This window comes from Dromaius novaehollandiae, unplaced genomic scaffold (assembly GCF_036370855.1).
Source record: "Dromaius novaehollandiae isolate bDroNov1 unplaced genomic scaffold, bDroNov1.hap1 HAP1_SCAFFOLD_27, whole genome shotgun sequence".
In the NCBI taxonomy this organism is placed as follows: Eukaryota; Metazoa; Chordata; class Aves; order Casuariiformes; family Dromaiidae; genus Dromaius; species Dromaius novaehollandiae.
This window is the reverse complement of record NW_026991415.1, coordinates 6959130-6977223: the sequence shown is the minus strand read 5'-3', so window position 1 is coordinate 6977223 and position 18094 is coordinate 6959130. Positions and strand designations below refer to the sequence as shown.

Below are 18094 nucleotides of genomic sequence, written 5' to 3'. Positions count from 1 at the left end.
CCCATGCAAAACCCAGGCACAGCAACAGGGCCTTTTCAGGTGCAATTCCCTGAGCATATTCTTGGCTCCAGATGGGAAGAAGAGCCCATCGTTTAGGCAGAGTACTGAGAAAATCCCCTTTTATTGCAGAGAAGCTGTGTGAGTGGTCAGCTCTGACACAGTGATGGGCAGATTTACAGAAGGCCTCCGGGTCAGACAGATCGGGCTTGTATCTCTGGAGAAGTGGGATGCATTCAAACATTTGTGCACAAACATGAGTATCACAGATAGAATGTGCAAAACAAAAGAGTTGCTAGAGATAAACTGGAAATGACTTGTGAAGAGAGGTGGACAGCTTATTGCTGCAGAACTAGTACCAGTTGAATCATTTTCCTCAGTGCCTCCTTGAGCTCCTTGTTCCTCATGCTGTAGATGAGGGGGTTCACTGCTGGAGGCACCACCGAGTACAGAACAGCCACCACCAGATCCAGAGCTGGGGAGGAGATGGAGGGGGGCTTCAGGTAGGCAAACATGCCAGTGCTGACAAACAGGGAGACCACGGCCAGGTGCGGGAGGCACATGGAAAAGGCTTTGTGGCGGCCCTGCTCAGAGGGGATCCTCAGCACAGCAGTGAAGATCTGCACGTAGGACACCACAATGAAAACGGAACACCCAAAGCCTAAACACATACTAACCACAAGAAGGCCCACTTCCCTGAGGTAGGAGTCTGAGCAGGAGAGCTTGAGGATCTTGGGGATTTCACAGAAGAACTGGTCCACGACATTGCCTTGGCAGAGTGGTATTGAAAACGTGTTAGCGGTGTGCAGGAGAGCATAGAGAAAACCACTGGCCCAGGCGGATGCTGCCATTTTGACACAAGCTCTGCTGCCCATGATGGTCCCGTAGTGCAGGGGTCTGCAGATGGCAACAAAGCGGTCGTAGGCCATGACTGTGAGAAGAGAATACTCTGCTGATATAAAGAAGAGAAGGAAAAAGACCTGGGCAGCACATCCCAAGTAGGAAATGGCCTTGATGTCCCACAGGGAATTGGCCATGGATTTGGGGACAGTGGTGGAGATGGAGCCAAGGTCAAGGACAGAGAGGTTGAGGAGGAAGAAGTACATGGGGGTGTGGAGGTGGTGGTCACAGGCTACGGCTGTGATGATGAGGCTGTTGCCCAGGAGGGCAGCCAGGTAGATGCCCAGGAAGAGTGAGAAATGCAAGAGCTGCAGCTCCCGTGTGCCTGCAAATGCCAGGAGGAGGAACTCATTCAAGGAGCTGCTGTTGGACATTTGCTCCTTTAGGGCACAGGAGGATTTTCTAAGGAAGAAGAGACATTGACAAATTAGGACACCCTTGTCTGAGCAAAGATTTCTCCTAAAACCCTCCCAAACACACACACATTACCTCTCCCCATCTCAGCAGCACCATTATTGAGCTCCGTAGCTCAAGCTCTGGTTTGTGCTGGCTGAGTTTGCCATGAGGAGCAGTAGCCTCTGCCCGTGGGCTCCGGAGGAGTCAGCCCTGACCTACAGCCCTGCGTACATGCAAACTGTGGTGACCAAAATTTATATTCCCAGTTCCGGTCAGATTTACTCCACTCATAATGTTGAAGGGATTTTCAGCATTTTCACTCCCAGTTCCAAATAATGCGGGTTCATGAATACTTTTGAAGCTTATTGTGTTTTCTTTAGCTGACTCTGTCACACCGGAGGAGGATTCTTGGAGGTAGAAATCCTCAGCATTGCTGCTGCACTCAGAGGGACCAGCTGTGATTCCAGAGAGGCAAAAGGATTCACTCTGGCTTTAGTGCAGAGGCAGGAGAGCTGGCCTGTCCATCTGCCTTGTTCCCAGCTGCCCTGTGCTCCCACCTCGAAGGTGGAGGACAGTTGCACTTGTGTTTCCCCCCTCCCCCCAAAAGAAACGACACTGCGGAGAGCAGAGGAATCCACTTCCAAAGTGCCCATCAGCACTCTTCCTGAGGGTGTGTGAAAGAGGTCTCAGCCCTCCCCTTCTCGCCAGCAACACCTCGGGCTCCTTCCAGCTGCCCACATCCAGCCTCCCAGCAGCATGTCCATGGCCTCAGTATGGAGGTGGCTTCTCCCTGGGGCACTTAGATAACACACAGCTGCAATGGGAGAGCTGGACGCTTCTGGAGGATAGCTGCAGCCCAGCCAGACACCCCGGGGAAATGGTTGAATGTCCTAAGGATGGGGTGTCCTGACGAGAGAGCTGGCTCATTCCCAGCCCCCCCACACTGCACTGCCCAGAGCCCCACAGGATACAGGGGCACTTGGGCACCTCACTGTCAAGGACACATCTGCATGGCAGGACCTGCAGGGTCAGTGTTGTCTGAACTGCATCAGAAACCCCCCTGCCCAGAGAGTCCAAGGGGAAGGACCAGGGCAGCATGGGCAGGTGGGAAACATGGAGCAATACCATGACATTTGTGCCCAGGCAGGCAGGGACAGGCAGGCACAGAGGGGCACTCAGCAGTGTCTCCTCTCCTGCATGTCCAGCTGCCGAGGAAACGACTCCTGCCCTGGACCCCACAGCCTTGAGAGCAGAGGGCTGTGCTGGCTGGCAGAGGAGAGGAGGTGCTGGAGTTGAGAGTTTCCTCTCACACTCTGACCATGACTCTGCTGCCTGGAGCCGTCCCTGTGGGCAGCTGTTTCTCTGTCCCCACGTCTCTGCCCTGCCAGTGCTCACAGACCCCATCCCACCCGCTGGGTGCTCAGCTCTGCCCTGCAAAAACCTCCCGGGGGCAGGACACTGCCCAGGGCACCTCCGTGGTTGCAGGTGCTCCGGAGCAGGGGAGACAAACCTTGGTGAGGCTGGAAAGGTGCTGCTGGCTCTGTGTGTAGGCTTCAGGGTGGATGAAGGCATTTGCTGAGTCCCTCCCAGAGCTGCTCCTCTCTGTCAGTGTCACTGTTTTGGAGCCTCCATCCCCTGTCTAAACCTGACAGATTCCATTCCATTTCACCTCACCCAGAGAGAAAATAACTGAAACCAGAGGCTCATGACAGCTCCTTCCCTTTCATGTATCCCCTGCCTTGACCTGCCTTTTGAAAAGGCCCCTCCAGGAATGTCCTGGCAGTGAGCTGGAGGTGAGAGCAGCCCTCACCCACGCAGTTCCCTCTTGACAGGACCTGCCCTGCTGGGGGTCTCTCCTCCCACCCACAGCTTCTCCCCCAGTGCCATGGGGAGCTCCCTGGGCAGGCTGAGTGCTGACCCTTGCAGGCATCAGACTCACTGCCCCAGGCACACAGCACCCTGGGGTGCAGGGACACTGCTGTGAATTACAGCCCATGCAGACCTGTGTGCATACCCCAGTTTCACAACCCTGCAGCTTTCCTGTGAAAAGATAACAGGATGCCCTTTCCCTGTGATGGTGTGACAGGGAATCCCCGCTCTGAAACATCTTTCCCTCCCCTGCAATGGAGAAACCGGGAGAGTGATCCTTAAAAATCTAATCGTGTGACTGGATGGGTTTGGAAGACCTTGCCAGGAACCTCACTAGCACTATCCTGCAGCCAGAGACTTACCGTGTCAAGGGCTGTGAAGATTCCTCCCACAAGGAGCTCTCCTCTGTCCTCCCACTCCACACTGCCTTCCACTTCTCTCTGCCTTCTCTCAGCTCATGTCAGCAGCAGCAGGCAGTGCCCGCAGCCCTGCTGCCCTTGGCAGAGGAGCTGCTCCTGCACACAGCTGTGTCTGGGCAGTGCTGCCAGGTTGCCATGAGCTCCCTCCATCCCAGGAGCCTGGCCCCACTCAGGAGCAGAGGCCCAGCTGAAGGTGTTAATTTCTCTGTCCCTTGTGCTCCCTCCTCCTGGGAAATGTTCCCTGAAGTGGAACCCATTTCACCTATTGTCCTTTTCTAAAGAGTGGAGAGAGACTGATTCCAACATTGCAATTTCTTTCATCAGAGGATGACTATCTATGATAGGTGGAAATGTCCCACTCTGGAAGGCCTTATTCCCATCTCTTTACTAGGCAGGACACCTAGACAGGGACAAGAAGGGAGCTCATGGACACATGGTTTAGGTTTTCATTCAGATGAGTCAATCTGGGCTTCTCATGCCTGTTTAGAAGCCTCTGGGGTGGAGCGGGATTCAGATCCCTCCTGCGAACCCCACAATTACACAGGATGTGTCTCCAGCACAGACAGCATGACACCTACAGGAAAAGCATGCCCCTTTGGAATGCATGCTGGCCAAGTGCCCCAGGGCATCTTGGGTTTCCTACATGTGCCAAAAAAATGAATTCCATCACTGCCTTTAGGGTAAGTCCATCCCATCTGCATACAAGCATGCAGCATAAATGGGGTTCACATCACACCAATGTCTCCGCTCTAGTCTCTGTACTCTCAAACCCTTCTTGCTCTCCTCCCCATGAATGTCTTCTCACTCCCCCAGATGATATGTCCAGGGACTGTACTAATGATGTCCTCATGGTGGCTGGATCACAGGCTGCGCAGGCCCAGGCACTTCTTCAGTGGCACCTTGTCCTTCCTGGAGATTGGTTCAAGTCTGCCACAGGCCCCAAGGTGCTGCAGAGTCAGCTCAGGCAACACACCCCTCTCCTGCCATTCCTGCACAGCCCAGCTCTGCTTCTGCCTGGCCTTGGGCCCTGCAGGGTTTGCTCTCTTAGTGGGAACCTCCTTTCACCATCACATTGCCACCTGCTATACCATTGCAATCAAAGCCTTGGCATACATGAGGTCCTTGGTAACATGTTTCCCTCTGACAAATCTTCACTCGGCGCCACAGCTGAGGTGCTGAAGCCAACACAGATGCAAACACATGCAGCCTGGGGTGCAGGCAGGAGCAAATGGAGATGCACAAGCTGTCACAGGACTGCCACATGGTTGGAAAAACTGAGATGTGGTGGGATCACTCGCATGACTGGAGTCCTTCAATGGCAGGATGCAAGTTCTTCAGGAGAGACCACCAGGGAAGATGAGGAGGGGGGGTGTCCTATGTGCAAAGGGGTAGCTTGGATGTATGGAGCTCTTGCATGGGACAAACCAAGGGAGGCAGCTCTGAAAGGAGGAGGAGCTCAGGAAAGCCAGCAGGTCATTCAGGATGGCACCCATCAAGCACAAGAATGCTCCATACAAACAATTTGTAAAATCGGTAGACATCTCTGAACCCCAGCGTGGCTAAGCAGGGAGCTCCCATGTGAGCTCCAGGGCAATAAGGCAGCCTATGGAAAGTAGAAGAAGGCAGAGGCTGCAAAAGAGGAGTTTAGAAATATTGTTCAGCAAAGCAGGGATGGTGTTAAGGAAGCCAAAGAACCCCTGGGATAGAGACACTTGCCGGGGGTGTGAGGGACAGGAAGAAGAGCTGCTACTGCTTCAGTAGCAGTAGAAGAATAAACAAGGAGATGTGGGCTCACTGCTGAATGGGGCAGGGATTCTTGTAAGGGCAGATGTGGATAGGTCTGGGGAAGCCAAGCCCTTCCTGGCTTCAGCCTTCACCCACAAGCTCTCCTGAGCTGTTGTGCCTCGAGTCAGGAGTCCTGAGGAGAATATGAACACACAGTGCCTAAGTCTCTAGAACTCAACCCATAGCAGTCTATGGGATTGGATGGCTGGCATGCACGGACACTGAGAGAGCTGGCTGCTATGACAGCAAGGCTGCTCTTTATCATCTTTGAAAGGTTGTGGAGATCAGGGGAGGTCCCAGTGAGCAGAAAAAGGAAGCCAGGTAAAGGTGGGGTATGCAGGGGTATACTCCACGTCCTGTCCTGTTTGAAAGGCTCCTCAGTGGGGCAGAACAACACATGCATCAGGATAAGCAGAGACCTGACCAGCAGAGGAGTGACCCTAAGGAGAAGGCCCTGGATATTACAAGCAATGCCATATGAGCCAGCGATGCATGCTCACCACAGATGAAGCCAGCTGCATACAGGACTGCATTAGGAAGAGCATGGCCACCCAGGCAAGAGCACTTCTTATCCCCCTTGATGCAGCACTGATGTGGCCCTGTCTGGAATGGTGTGTCGCAGTGTGGGCTGCCCAGTGCTGGAGGAATGGGGAGCAACTGCAGAGGGTCCAGAGGAGGTCTGCCAAGATGGGGTTGGGAGCCTGAAGCACACATGACCTGTATGGAGAGGTTGAGGGACCTGGGCTGCTGAAGTGGAGGATAAGGCCAACATGGTAGTCACCTGTGACTGCCTGTGACAAGGTGGTTTCAGAGATGATGGAGCTTTTCTTGGTACTGGGAGGCAGCATAAGAGCCACAACTTGCATCTGGAGAGGTTCAGACTGCACTTCATGTAACAAGAATGTCACTTGTAGGATACTGCTGTGGTGCAACAGGACACCCAGAGGGACTCTGTGATCAGCCCCGGCTTTGTGTTTCAAGCAGCAGCCAGCAAGGACAGAGGGACATCAGTAAAGTTGGGGAGATCCTGCAGTGAAAGCAAGGTGGGGAAGAATTTTGGGTGTCTACAGGCTGCAGGGAAAGAGGTGCAGCTTTGGGACAGCTTAGGACAGCCTGCGATGGAGATGACAGAGGGCAATGCCAAGGCTGAAAGCCTCCAGAAGAACTCAGGTCTTTGTCCTCTTGGCTATGGCTAGTGTCTCTGCCACAGAGGCCTATGTGAAGATGATGTTACCTTATAGCACTGTGGCCTCGCTGCCTCCTCCCCTCCACGGAGCTGTACCCTGTCCTGTACTAGGCATTGCACACCTCCCCTACCCTGACACTGTCCCCAGCAAGAGCCCTGAACAACATGGGAGGGAAAGGGTCACCCTACCCAGGGGCTGGCCGTGGGGCTTGGTCATTCTGCTTGATAATACACATCCAGGTTGACCTGGCATCAGAGCCACCTGCACATTGCCTTTGCCTCCCTGCAATCAGGGCCTCCAACTTTCTGCTGTAATCAGCCCCTGGGGAGGCTTTCTTGGTAATGGCCCTCACTGGGACTTGTTAACGCTCCAAGAAACTTGGAAACTTGGCTTATGACTTTAATTCTTGAGAAGTCTGTTCAGTCTCAGTGTCGGAGGTTCATGGGCTCAGCACCAAATACCTCATGGGGCTCATTAAAATGCACAAACCCCTAAGGAGCCATGCCTCTTCCCAAAATTTTCTTCAGCTCTTCAATTCTTGTGTGGCTAATTGGAGAGGTTTCAGGAGTGTATTTACAAGAGGAAGTTTTCAATGAGCATCAAAATAAAAAAAAAAAAAAAAAAAAGGATTTCTGCTTTCAAAGTTTTCCTTGTTTTCAGCTTACAAGCTAGAGTGATATCCACATTCTCCAACTGATACTGATCCAGAGTGTCTCCTAATGAAGTCTGCACATGTAGGAAAAGCAGCATCCTTGAGGTCAGACAATCATGGAAAAGATTCTGCCCCAGCCCTGCCATTTCTCTCATCAGCCACTGGGGACTTAGAGCACTCTTGGTGAAAAATCTAACCTTTTTCCACTCAAGGCTGTAGCTAAATGTTACTGCTCATGTGCACCAATTCCCGCCTGCTTTCCTTAGAGAACTAGCTACAAACAGACACAGAAGGATTTGTCTTAGTTGTGATCAAAGAAAAATGAACGTGATCCAGTGACATAATAAATAAAATGCACTCCTCAACTGTATGTCAAGTCCAAGTTGCCTCCAATGAGGTCCACAGTCTACAAGGAATAACCTTCCTTGAAATGTTTTCCCAAATAGATAGGAATGGGTGGATAGACACACAGTGAAGGATTTGGTTGAAGACACAATTAGACTCGTGAATCATGTCATCATGGGAAAACACAGACGTTTAATTAGAATTATTCAGTCCTTTCAGCTGACAAAAATGTTCTCATATGCTTCTTTCTTTCTTTCTTTTTTTTTTTTTTTTTTTTTTAATGTTGAAAACAGTTCTTCACCTTTCCAGGCACAGCTCAGGTGTCCAACCACAAGCACCCAGTGGCACTTGGAGAGGCCCCGGTGTCTCTGAGGCACCTGCCTGGGCCTGGCAGCTCTTGCAGGGGACCTGCAGGAAACCAGAGCCCCTCGCAGCTGCAGAGGAGGCTGGGCAGAGGGCACCAGGGCACCTGCAATGGCATTACATGTCCATGACCCTGTGACTGCATCCCACCCCAGCTCTGAAAATCACTTTCAATTTCAGACAAAGAGATAATGCATAATCGCCCCCAGAAGACTAGTATACTGAAACAGAACAAATCAAGAAAGACAGTAAGAACACAAAAAAATTAGAAGTTGGGAAGTATAACAACACATTTCTTTGCTTTAAATCTTTGTCTTAATTTCTACATTTTTTCATTCTTAATGTCATTTTCTAAACATTTCTGTTATAATCAGTCCTGCAGCAATAAAGAAGATCTTTTTGTGTCTCACACAAGGCCTGGTGCTCAGAAAACCATCCCTGCACATGGCTATCCATGCAACTCCTCACTCTTTGCAGAGAGTACATTGCACTCTGAGGTGTCGGGCTCTCTCGACTGATGAGGAAAGCAGGGTGACCAGCTTGGTCTATTTTTGGATGGCCAAATTTGCACAAATCTCAACATACCTGTGTTACCGTGACCTTTTAAAGGAGTCCCTAAAGCATCTTGCCACAATCCCTTTTCATTCCCTGCACGGTCAATGAAGTGTGACTTCATTTTCGGGGACAACAGGGAGGAGGCTGATCTCACCCCATGCCAGACCCCACCAGTGAAAATGTCTCTGTCCGACCCAGTTGTCTGTACTTCCCTGTCCAATCAATGGAGGGAATTAGGTTTCTCAACTGAGGTGCTTGGAGATACTTTTCCCAATGACAAGCTAAGGTCCTGTAGGAGCCTCCTCCAAAATCTCCAGCACCACATGGGAACACAGCAGCTATCCCAGGGCATCTCAGGCACCAACAGCCTCTCTATGTGGGCAAATGAATCAAGCCCCAAAAGGAGAATCTAGTCACAAGCTGAAATCTTCTCCAAAAATAACTCAATGTAGGAATTGACAAAAAAATCCTCTTTTCAAAACTTCACACATTTTTACCATTGCTGAATATTTTCTTTTTCTTTCCTCTTAATGGGCAACATCATGTTCAGGCGCTCCAGTAACCATGGCTATGAAGCATGGCAGGGACCAGGGTTCCAGATAAAGCTCTCAGGATGCTGTGTGTTCAGGGCATATTTGCTCTTTTCTGGTGTATCATCTCTACCTTAATCACCACAGACTGGGAAACCTTGCTGAGGACTTTTAAAAACAAAGAGCCTGCTTTGGTGCATCAAGGAGGAAGGCTGCATCCTCTCCGCATACGGTCCTACATCCTGCTTCTACAGAAAGAGCAACCCACAGTAGACATCAGTTTTGAGGCTCACCAAAGCAGCTCAGCCTGTGGCCACGCTTTGTGCTGTTTCATTCCACATGACTTTGATCTTGTCTTTAAAAATACCAATTCCCAAACCAACCCCCAGACGTCAGCTTCCAGCATGTCTGCCCAGTGTAGAGATCTGTCAGTGCAGGGCTGCAGAAGTGACCTCTCCACGGCCCCCTTTAAATATTTCACAGCCTTTGGCACCATCTGGAGATATTCCTGAAGAATTTATCAGCAAGTTTTTGGAAAATACCTGGGGTGAAGGGAGGGGAGGTGAGGAGAAATCTGTCTGCTCTCTCCCTGGCTCTGCCATCTCCATGGCGATGACCTGCTCAGCCCCCTGATGACAGGAGCTGAGGTCACAGTGGGATGTGCTGCATCACAGGGAGGTCTGCCCGGTGCCGCAGCAGTGTCCTCACTTCCCTGCGAGGCCCAGGAGCTGCTGAGCACTGCTCACATGCTCCCCACTGCTGCCCGTCAGAGCCGCTCCATGTCAAGAAGCTGGGATAACAGCAAGCAGGGGCATGCTGGGGCCCCTCAATGGCTGGCAGAGGAGCAGGGAGAGGTGTTTTGGGTGACGAGATGGGAAGAGCATCCTTTTTCCCTGGATGGACAGAAGGGCTGAGGGCAAGGGGGCAAGTGAGATGGAGAACTGCTGGACCAAGACTATCAGCCCAGACCACAGTTCCTTGTTTTCAATACTCCTGCAGTTCTCCAAAGGTAAGGGCTTTGGGAACTCCTTCCTGAGGTGTTGCATAGAGACTGTTAACTGCAAAAACAGCTGTGGGTCCCGGGCTGCGGGAGTGGCTGGAAGGTGTGGGGGGCCTGCCACAGGAGCCCTGCCTGAGGGTCTGGCCTGGCTCGGGGGACAATGTGGCAGCCAGGACTCCTGGGAGCCCCAAGGCTCCTGTGAGGCCAACTCCATCTGCTTGTGGAGGTTGTGGGGCAATCCATGGCCAGGCTTCCCTGGGAGTGGGTCCCCCTTGGGGATCTGGCTCTGGCAGGAAAGGGCTCCTGTGTCCTGGACCTGGGGTGTCCGGCAGCTCCCGGGGGGCTCTCAAGACCATGCTGGAAATGCCCAAATGGGAAGTTAAACTTTCGCCTTGTAAGAACCCCAAGGCGTCTACTTGTTTCCGAGAACATCTCTTCTTTCCCCTGCATCCTTTTATGCTTCCGACTTGGCACAGCATGTTTTGGGCTCAGAGATCTTGTCCTCAGATGGCCACAGCCCCTGTCCTCCTGCAAATGGGGGTCAAACCTCCGCACCCAAAAGACAGCCTGTTTGGGGGAGCAGCTTGGGAACAGGTGGGGGTGCCATGGCCACCCCACAAGTCCCTGCTGACCCCAAGCCTGTTTCTCTGAGCTGCTGGGGGCAGTTCTGGGGGCAGCCCAGCAGGGCCATCTCCCTTGCTCCCTCCCAGCCCCAGGGGCCAGAGGTCCCAGCCCTGCCCTGCCTGGGGGCAGCAGGACACTGCCTGCAAGCTCTGGCAACCCGGACATGCCCAAGGGGATCACCTCTGACAGAGCAGCTGATAGGTCAGTTTTTGACACGTGGTAGGGCGAAGTTATAGTAAGGTAACTGCTGTCTCATAGGGTTAGAGGCCAGTGACAGGCACATGGCTGTGAAGGGGACTGTGAGGTCATCTCCTTCTGAGTCCCTGATAGGCCAGCAGCAGGCCCCTGCCTGGGAAGGTCCTTGTGAGGTCAGTGCAGACAGAGCAGCTGGCAGGCCAGCAGCTGGCACCTGGCTGGGAACTGACTCTGAGGTCCCTCCTGTCCCAGCAGCATATAGGCCTGCAGCATGGCTTGGATATTGATGGTGAAATCTCTGATTTCTAGTGTCTGTGTGCTGTAGAAAATCTGCCTCATTAGAACTGTGGGGGGCTTGTGAGATATTTCTCCAAGATCTGAACCATATCACTGCCCTTTGGTTCCTGGAGATGGAAAGTGACCAGGCCCAGGGCTGTGACTGGCTATTCAAAGGAAGGGCCTGTTGCAAGCCCTTGGAGCTCTATAAGCAAACTGAAGGGCTGGAGAGTTGGCCTTTGTGTGTTTTGGGGCTTTTGCGGGTCCCCTAGCTGCTGCCATGTCTGGTTGTGTGCTCTTTGTGTCCCTGATGAGAAGGTGTGTGTTGGCTGGCAACCCTCTGTGAGGCGAGGGGCGGGTGGTGTGGTCTGTCACAGTGGTGGGAACAAGTGGTTACCCTAGTATATTGGTGCTGCTCTGCATGGGAGGAAGTGTCTGGATAGAGCAGCGCTGTGCGTGGGGAGTGCTGCCAGGCTGGGGAGCTGGGGAGCCCTTGGAGGTGAGGAGGTGACTTTGCTCGCAGGGCCCAGGCTGCCCTGGTGGCCAGAGCCAGGGATGCTGGCAGCCTGCTGCCTTCTGTGCGCTGAGGTTCAGGCCTTGAGCTTCCTCAGCTCTTGCCAGGATCTGCAGCCAGGTATGCCACATAGACTGTGAAATACATAGAAATATGCAGCTTAGAGTATTTGGAGTACAAGAGGTCATCTTTCAGAAAGGGTTCCTTGTTGGAGATTCTTGAAGTTAACACTGCTGGGATCTGTCCAACCACAAGTATTTTTCGGTTAGGTGCATAGCAGTTGCCTCCCTCTCATATTAGCAAAGCCTAAGGGCAGATACTACCCATACACACAATTGGTGCAGACACTCTTTTGTTCTCATGTGGCAGGACCCTAGAAACTCTTTGCTAAACATGCAGTAATATCGCCCAATGAGCCCTTACTTAACCATCCAATTAACCCCCCTCCAGTCCAGTGAATTATAGAGAGAATCTTGAGCTCTTCCTGCTGAAGGCCTCTCTGCTTCGGGGCTCTGTGCTGCAACCTGCACCCTGCGCACTGCCATGGGCTCTGACATGGGACATCCAGGGGCTGACATGCAGCAGGAGGCTGCAGAGAGCAGTTTAGATCATGTGGGACTTTTTTCACCCACACAGTTAACAAGGAAAGGGTCTTGCCACAGTGGAGTGCTCAGAGGTGCCATTTCAAGTGTCAATACCACAGTCATTAGCTTTTAAAGTGGGCAAAATAAGGGAAACTTCCAAAGACAAAGTATTTCTTCAGAAAACAACTGATCTTTTAAAAAACTTCTCCCAGACATGCAGTGATTACAGTGAGTCGTGATGCTCCAGCACTTTTCTGCAAGTCAGCAGGAAATACTTCAGGGGTCATAGCTGAGAACCAGCTTGCAAAGCTGAAGTTGTTTTGTGCAGATAACTTGCAAGGCCCCTCAGAATTATGTTCCTCACCTTTCCATGTGCTCCTCTCTGCTCTAGGGGAGTCATTTCTGACCTGACAGTTCAGGTGTCCAACTCAGCTGAGCACGTTTTGCAGTGTGTCAGTGAGCTGGTTGAGGCCTGCAGGTTCTGAAGCTCCTGCCTGATCAGCTCTGGCACAGCCTGGGTCTTAGCTCATTCATGGACTCTTCTTTGCAAGTGAACCCCTGTGAGATGACATCCCAAGTGTGGATCTGAGGCTGATTTGGACAAAGGTGCCCTCTTGGCAGTGAGGTGTGGATAAAAGCAAGTGAGGGTCAGTTCCTTCTAGAGTGGTCCAAGGCTGTCCCAGGAGGCCTTGCACAGTTCATCTCACCCACCCATCATCAAACTGCACACTGGAGCCTGCAGGATGACTCCTTCTTGGTAGCACACTATAAAAAACCCATCTGGCTGGTAATAATCCATCATGCCCTGCTTTGGGAAGGTTGAGCTGCCAAAGGAAGCCTCCAGATAATGTCCATGGTGTCTCTGGGATACGGGGGCAGCATGCTGGGCTCAGAGAAGACCTAGGGGAGGAGCTGTGCACTTCCTGGTGTCAGGTCGACTCCAGAGGGCTAGTCCTGAGCAGGGTGGCCGTGAGCCGTGCCTGCCTGCCTTCAGCCATGGGCTGGTGTGGTGGCTGCAGCAGAGGTGCCCTCACAGTCAGCACCCAGATGGGTCCCTCTCACCTGCATCATCCCCTCCCCTCCTCAGGGCTGTTATTGCTGCTGGGTGGGCTCTCTGAGGCACTGGGTGACATCACAAAGCCTGCTGGTGAGCACATCTGCTGAAGGCCAATCAGGCTGCTGCAGTGGCAGTGACCTCACAATCACCCCTGCAGCCATGTCCCCTTTTCCCACCTCTCCCCATCCACCTGCCCATATATCATCTCTGATGGGATGAGTGGTGGTGTGATTCTCTTCTTGTCCTCACAATGGCTCCTACGAACATGAGGTTCCTGTACAAGAAGTGACCTCACCAGCAAAGCTGTAGATGTGTCACTTCTATCTTGTTCTCTCCTGCTCTTTATCTGAGTTGTCCATGCTTCTGGGCCCCACATTCAACATCCCATCCATGTCCCTTTAGTGGCACCTCCCTCTCCCCTATCCCTGTGGAATTACACACACATGGTGGGACAGCTCACGTGGCAGGATGAAACTGGGCTCCTGGGGAAGGCAGGCTGGGGTGGTGAGGAGGTGCAGGTGTGCTCTGTGCAAAGGGGTGGCTGGAGTGCACAGGGCTTTGCCTTGGAGCAGGTGATGAGCCAGTGCAGACCTTGTAGTAAGGACAAGAGGACACAGCAGTCTGGGTGACATTCTGGTAGGTGATTCAGCTCATTCAGGATCTGCTTGGCAGGATCCAACAGGAGACTTCTCCGGTGGGGGTAGAGGGGCCATGAGGCCTCTGTAAAGACAGACTAGACAGAGGAAAAGAGGACAGAGAGGCAGAGGAAGGGAGAGGAGACATGTTGACTTGAATACAGTAGTTTCTCAGAACAAAGATTGTACATTCAGAGTGTTGCCAGGAAGTGCATCATGAAGAATAACATAGACATATATAAAAACATGTGAACTCACATAGAATACTTTCTGTAGTGCATTCATATGTTGCTGCCAATCAAAAAAGAAGAAAATATTCATTAGAATTGCTAAAGAATATTTGAAGTTCTGAAAAAAAATTTTTTTTTCAGTTCTTGAATAGAGCTATTTTTCCTATAGATTTCAGTAGTGACAAGAGCTTTACATAAAAGCTCTTACAGAGACATACAGATGCCACTGCTGCCTGAGATGCCCTGTGTAGCTGTGTTCCTGTGTGACGCTGGGAAATGTGACCCAGGAGCCATGAGAACCTTTCTGGAGCATTAGCTGGTCACCTGGAGAAGCATCTCCAGATCTCTCAGTGGGAGGTCTATTTCTATCGACTAGAAAGGGCAGTCCAGACAACTGGGTTAGCCAGAGACATCTGCCCTGAAGGGGTCTGGCATCAAGTGAGCTAATCCCCATCCCTGTTGTCATCTCAAATGGAGTCACACTTCATGCGCATGCAGGGAGTGAAAAGGGAGAGTGGCTAGATGTGTAGGGACTCCTTTAAGACATCACTGTATCACAGGTACATTGAGATTGGTGCAAATTAGGCCATGGAAAAATAGAGCATTTTCACTGAAGCTGATCAGCCTGCTTTCCTCTATCAGCTGTGACTGTGCAACACCTCATGGTGTGACTCGCTGTCTGCAAGGAACGAGGAGCTGCAAGGATGATCCTGGGCAGGGAGTGGTTTGAGGGTACTAGACTTGTGCGAGACAGAAAGATACCATTTTTAATAGTGCAGGCCTTATTATGAAAGAAATCCTTAGAAACAGTCAGTAGAAATGAAAGAAGAAAGAAATTTAAAAAATTATCTAAAGCAAAAAAAATGTTTCTTTACACTTTTCAGCTTTTGAAACTTCTGTGTGTTCTTATTGCCCTGGGAAAGTGATGTTTCAGAGCTGGGGTGGGATGCAGTTACAGGGTCATGGACATGTGCTGCCATTGCAGGTGCCCTGGTCCCCTCTGCCCAGCCTCCCTCTGCAGCTCCCAGGGGCTCTGGTCTCCCGCAGGTCCCCTGTGAGAGCTGCCAGGCCCAGGCAGGTGCCTCAGAGACACCGGGGCCTCTCCAAGTGCCACTGGGTGCTTGTGGTTGGACACCTGAGCTCTGCCTGGAAAGGGGAAGAACTGTTTTCAACATTTCAAAAATATGAGCTCACTTTCATCAGCTCAGATGATTGGCTAATTTTAATGTCAATGTTCTCCTATGGTGAAATAGTGGAAATCTTCAGGAAGGGTTCCCAAAGCAGCCAAGCCGATCTCCCCAGATGTCCAGTAGTTTTACTAAGTCTTGGGGTGGACCATCCTTGTGTGTGCCAGATGCTGTCCTTAAAGACCTGATGGCTTTCCAGAGCTCCTGGGCCCTTCAGAGCTGTCGCCCATGGGATCCCCCACCAGACCCCTGAACAGGCCCAAGTCTGCTCCTCTGGAGTCCAGGGTCTGCGCTCTGCTACTATCCTTCCTCACTCCGCTCAGGAGCTGGAACTCTACTTTTTCATGGTCACTACAGGCAAGGCAGACACTGACTCTCCCATCCCTGATCAGTTCCTCCCGGTTTGAAATTTCCAGATACAGGAAAGTATCATGAGTATTGTCCCATCATGCACCTGTGCTAAGAAGTTGTCCCTGATACCATCCAGAAACCGCCTGGTCTGCTTGCACTCTGCTGCTTGCCCTTCCAGTGAATGTCTGGGACATGGAAATCACCACCACCACCACCCTAAGAACCAGGACCCATGATCCACAGACTTGTTCACATTGCTTAAAGGAGACTGGAGCCAAGCACTCACCCAAAGCCTTGCTTCTTCCATGGAAGAGCTCCACACATCTGAGCTGCCCCTTCACACAAAGGGCATCCCCCTTCCTCATTGTCCCTGACAGTCTCTGCTGAAGAGCTTGTACTCTACCAGCACAGCCCTCCAGTCATGTGGGTGATCCCACCACGTCTGTTATTCCAGTGATGTTGCAGTGCTGTGACAGCTTGTGCTCCTGGCTGTGCCCCAGGCTGCAGGCATTTGCATCTGTTTGGGCTCCAGAGCCTCAGCTGTGGCACAGAGAACAGACTGGTCATGGTGAAACCTGTTATCAAGAGCCAAGGACACCATGTGTACGATGGTCCTACGTCAGAGCAGAGACGTGCTGGCATAGATAGCAGGTGGCAATGTAGTGGTGAAAGGAGGTTCCCACTAAGAGAGCAAACCCTGCAGTGCCCAAGGCAGGGAGAAACAGAGCTGGGCTGTGCCGGAATGGCAGGAGAGGGGTTGGCTGCCTGAGCTGACTCTGCAGCACTGTGGGGCCTGTGACAGAGGTGGACTGATCTCCAGGCAGGAGAAGGTGCCAGTGAAGAAAGTCCCTGGGCCTGAACAGCCTGTGATTTGGCCACTCTGAGGTCATCCTTAGCCCATTCCCTGTTCGTAACATCCAGGGGTGAGAAGAGGTTCAGGGGGAGGAGAGCAAGAGGGTTTGAGAGTGCAGAGAGTAGAGCAGAGACCTCGGTGTGATGTGCCTCCCATTTATGCAGCACACTTGAATGTAGCTGAGATGGACTTGGCCTAAAGGCAATGGTGGGATCCAGTTGTTTGGGCACAGGTAGGAAACCTGAGGGGCCCTGGGGCACTTGCCCAGCACCACTCCAAAGGGGCATGGTTTTCCTGTAGGTGCCATGCTGTATGTGCTAGAGACATGTGGTTGTGCTGGACAAGTATGTGACATGGTCCCTGCCTATGGCCTGTCTTTATGTCATTAAATCACATGTCTGCACTGAATTCTGTTAGCTTTTGGGACTGCAGAGGTCTGCCTGTGTCTCTGCTTCATAGTGAGTGGAGCTCTAGTAGTAGCAGTAGGCATCTAGTGCCATTCCAGAAGGCCAAGGAAACTCCCCACCTGGCCCCCACCTGATGCTACAGAAGGATGCGGGTCTCATAGTCACTTAGCCAGAGCAAGCAGACACTGGCACATGCCTAGGACCACGTCTATCTCTTCAACTGTCACTAGGTGTTTGTGTGTGAGCAAGTGACTCCCACCCTCCATCTCCAGTGATTATAACGGGAGCTTAGACAAGGAGCTCCCATGCAGAGCTCTATGTTGTGCTCACTTCAGTTTTGGCAAGGGGAATCCCACCTCCTCTGTGTCTGTGGAATTCACAGGAGGGAGCTGAATCCCACTCCAGCCCAGGGGCTTCTAAACCAGCATCTGATGTCCAGATTGACTCATCTGAATCAACACCTGAACCATGTGTCAATGAGCTCCCTTCTTGTCCCTGTCTAGGTGTCCTGCCTAGTTAAGAGATGGGAATAGGGGCTTCCAGAGTGGGACATTTCCACCTATCATAGATAGTCACCCTCTGATGAAACAAGTTGCAATGTTGGAATCAGTTTCTCTGCACTCTTTAGAAAAGGACAATAGGTGATTATTTTAGTTTACTTCAGGGAACATTTCCCAGGAGGAGGGAGCACAAGGGACAGAGAAATTCAGGCCTTCAGCTGGGCCTCTGCTCCTGAGTGGGGCCAGGCTCCTGGGATGGAGGGAGCTCATGGCAACCTGGCAGCACTGCCCAGACACAGCTGTGTGCAGGAGCAGCTCCTCTGCCAAGAGCAGCAGGGCTGCGGGCACTGCCTGCTGCTGCTGACATGAGCTGAGAGAAGACAGGGAGAAGTGGAAGGCAGTGTGGAGTGGGAGGACAGAGGAGAGCTCCTTGTGGGAGGAATCTTCACAGCCCCTGGCACGGTAAGTCTCTGGCTGTAGAGAAATATTATTGAGGTTCCTGGAGGGGTCTTCTGAACCCATCCCATACCATGGCTGATAGGCTTTTTAAGAATTGCTCTCCCTGTTCTTCTAGTGCATAAGAGAAGGAGATCCTTTAGAGCAGGGATTCGCTGCCACACCATCACAGGGACAGGGCACGCTGCTCCCTTCTCCCAGGGGCAGCTGCATGGGGGTGAAGCCTG

The 18094-nt window shown here is 52.0% G+C and overlaps 1 protein-coding gene across 1 annotated transcript; it reads right to left on the bottom strand.

The window, feature by feature from the left end:
• Window positions 1-335: 335 nt before the first annotated feature.
• LOC135326385 (olfactory receptor 14A16-like) lies at window positions 336-1271 on the bottom strand. Its single transcript, XM_064504268.1, has one exon. The coding sequence runs from the start codon at window positions 1269-1271 to the stop codon at window positions 336-338; it is 936 nt and encodes a 311-aa protein (XP_064360338.1).
• Between the last annotated feature and the right edge of the window lie 16823 nt (window positions 1272-18094).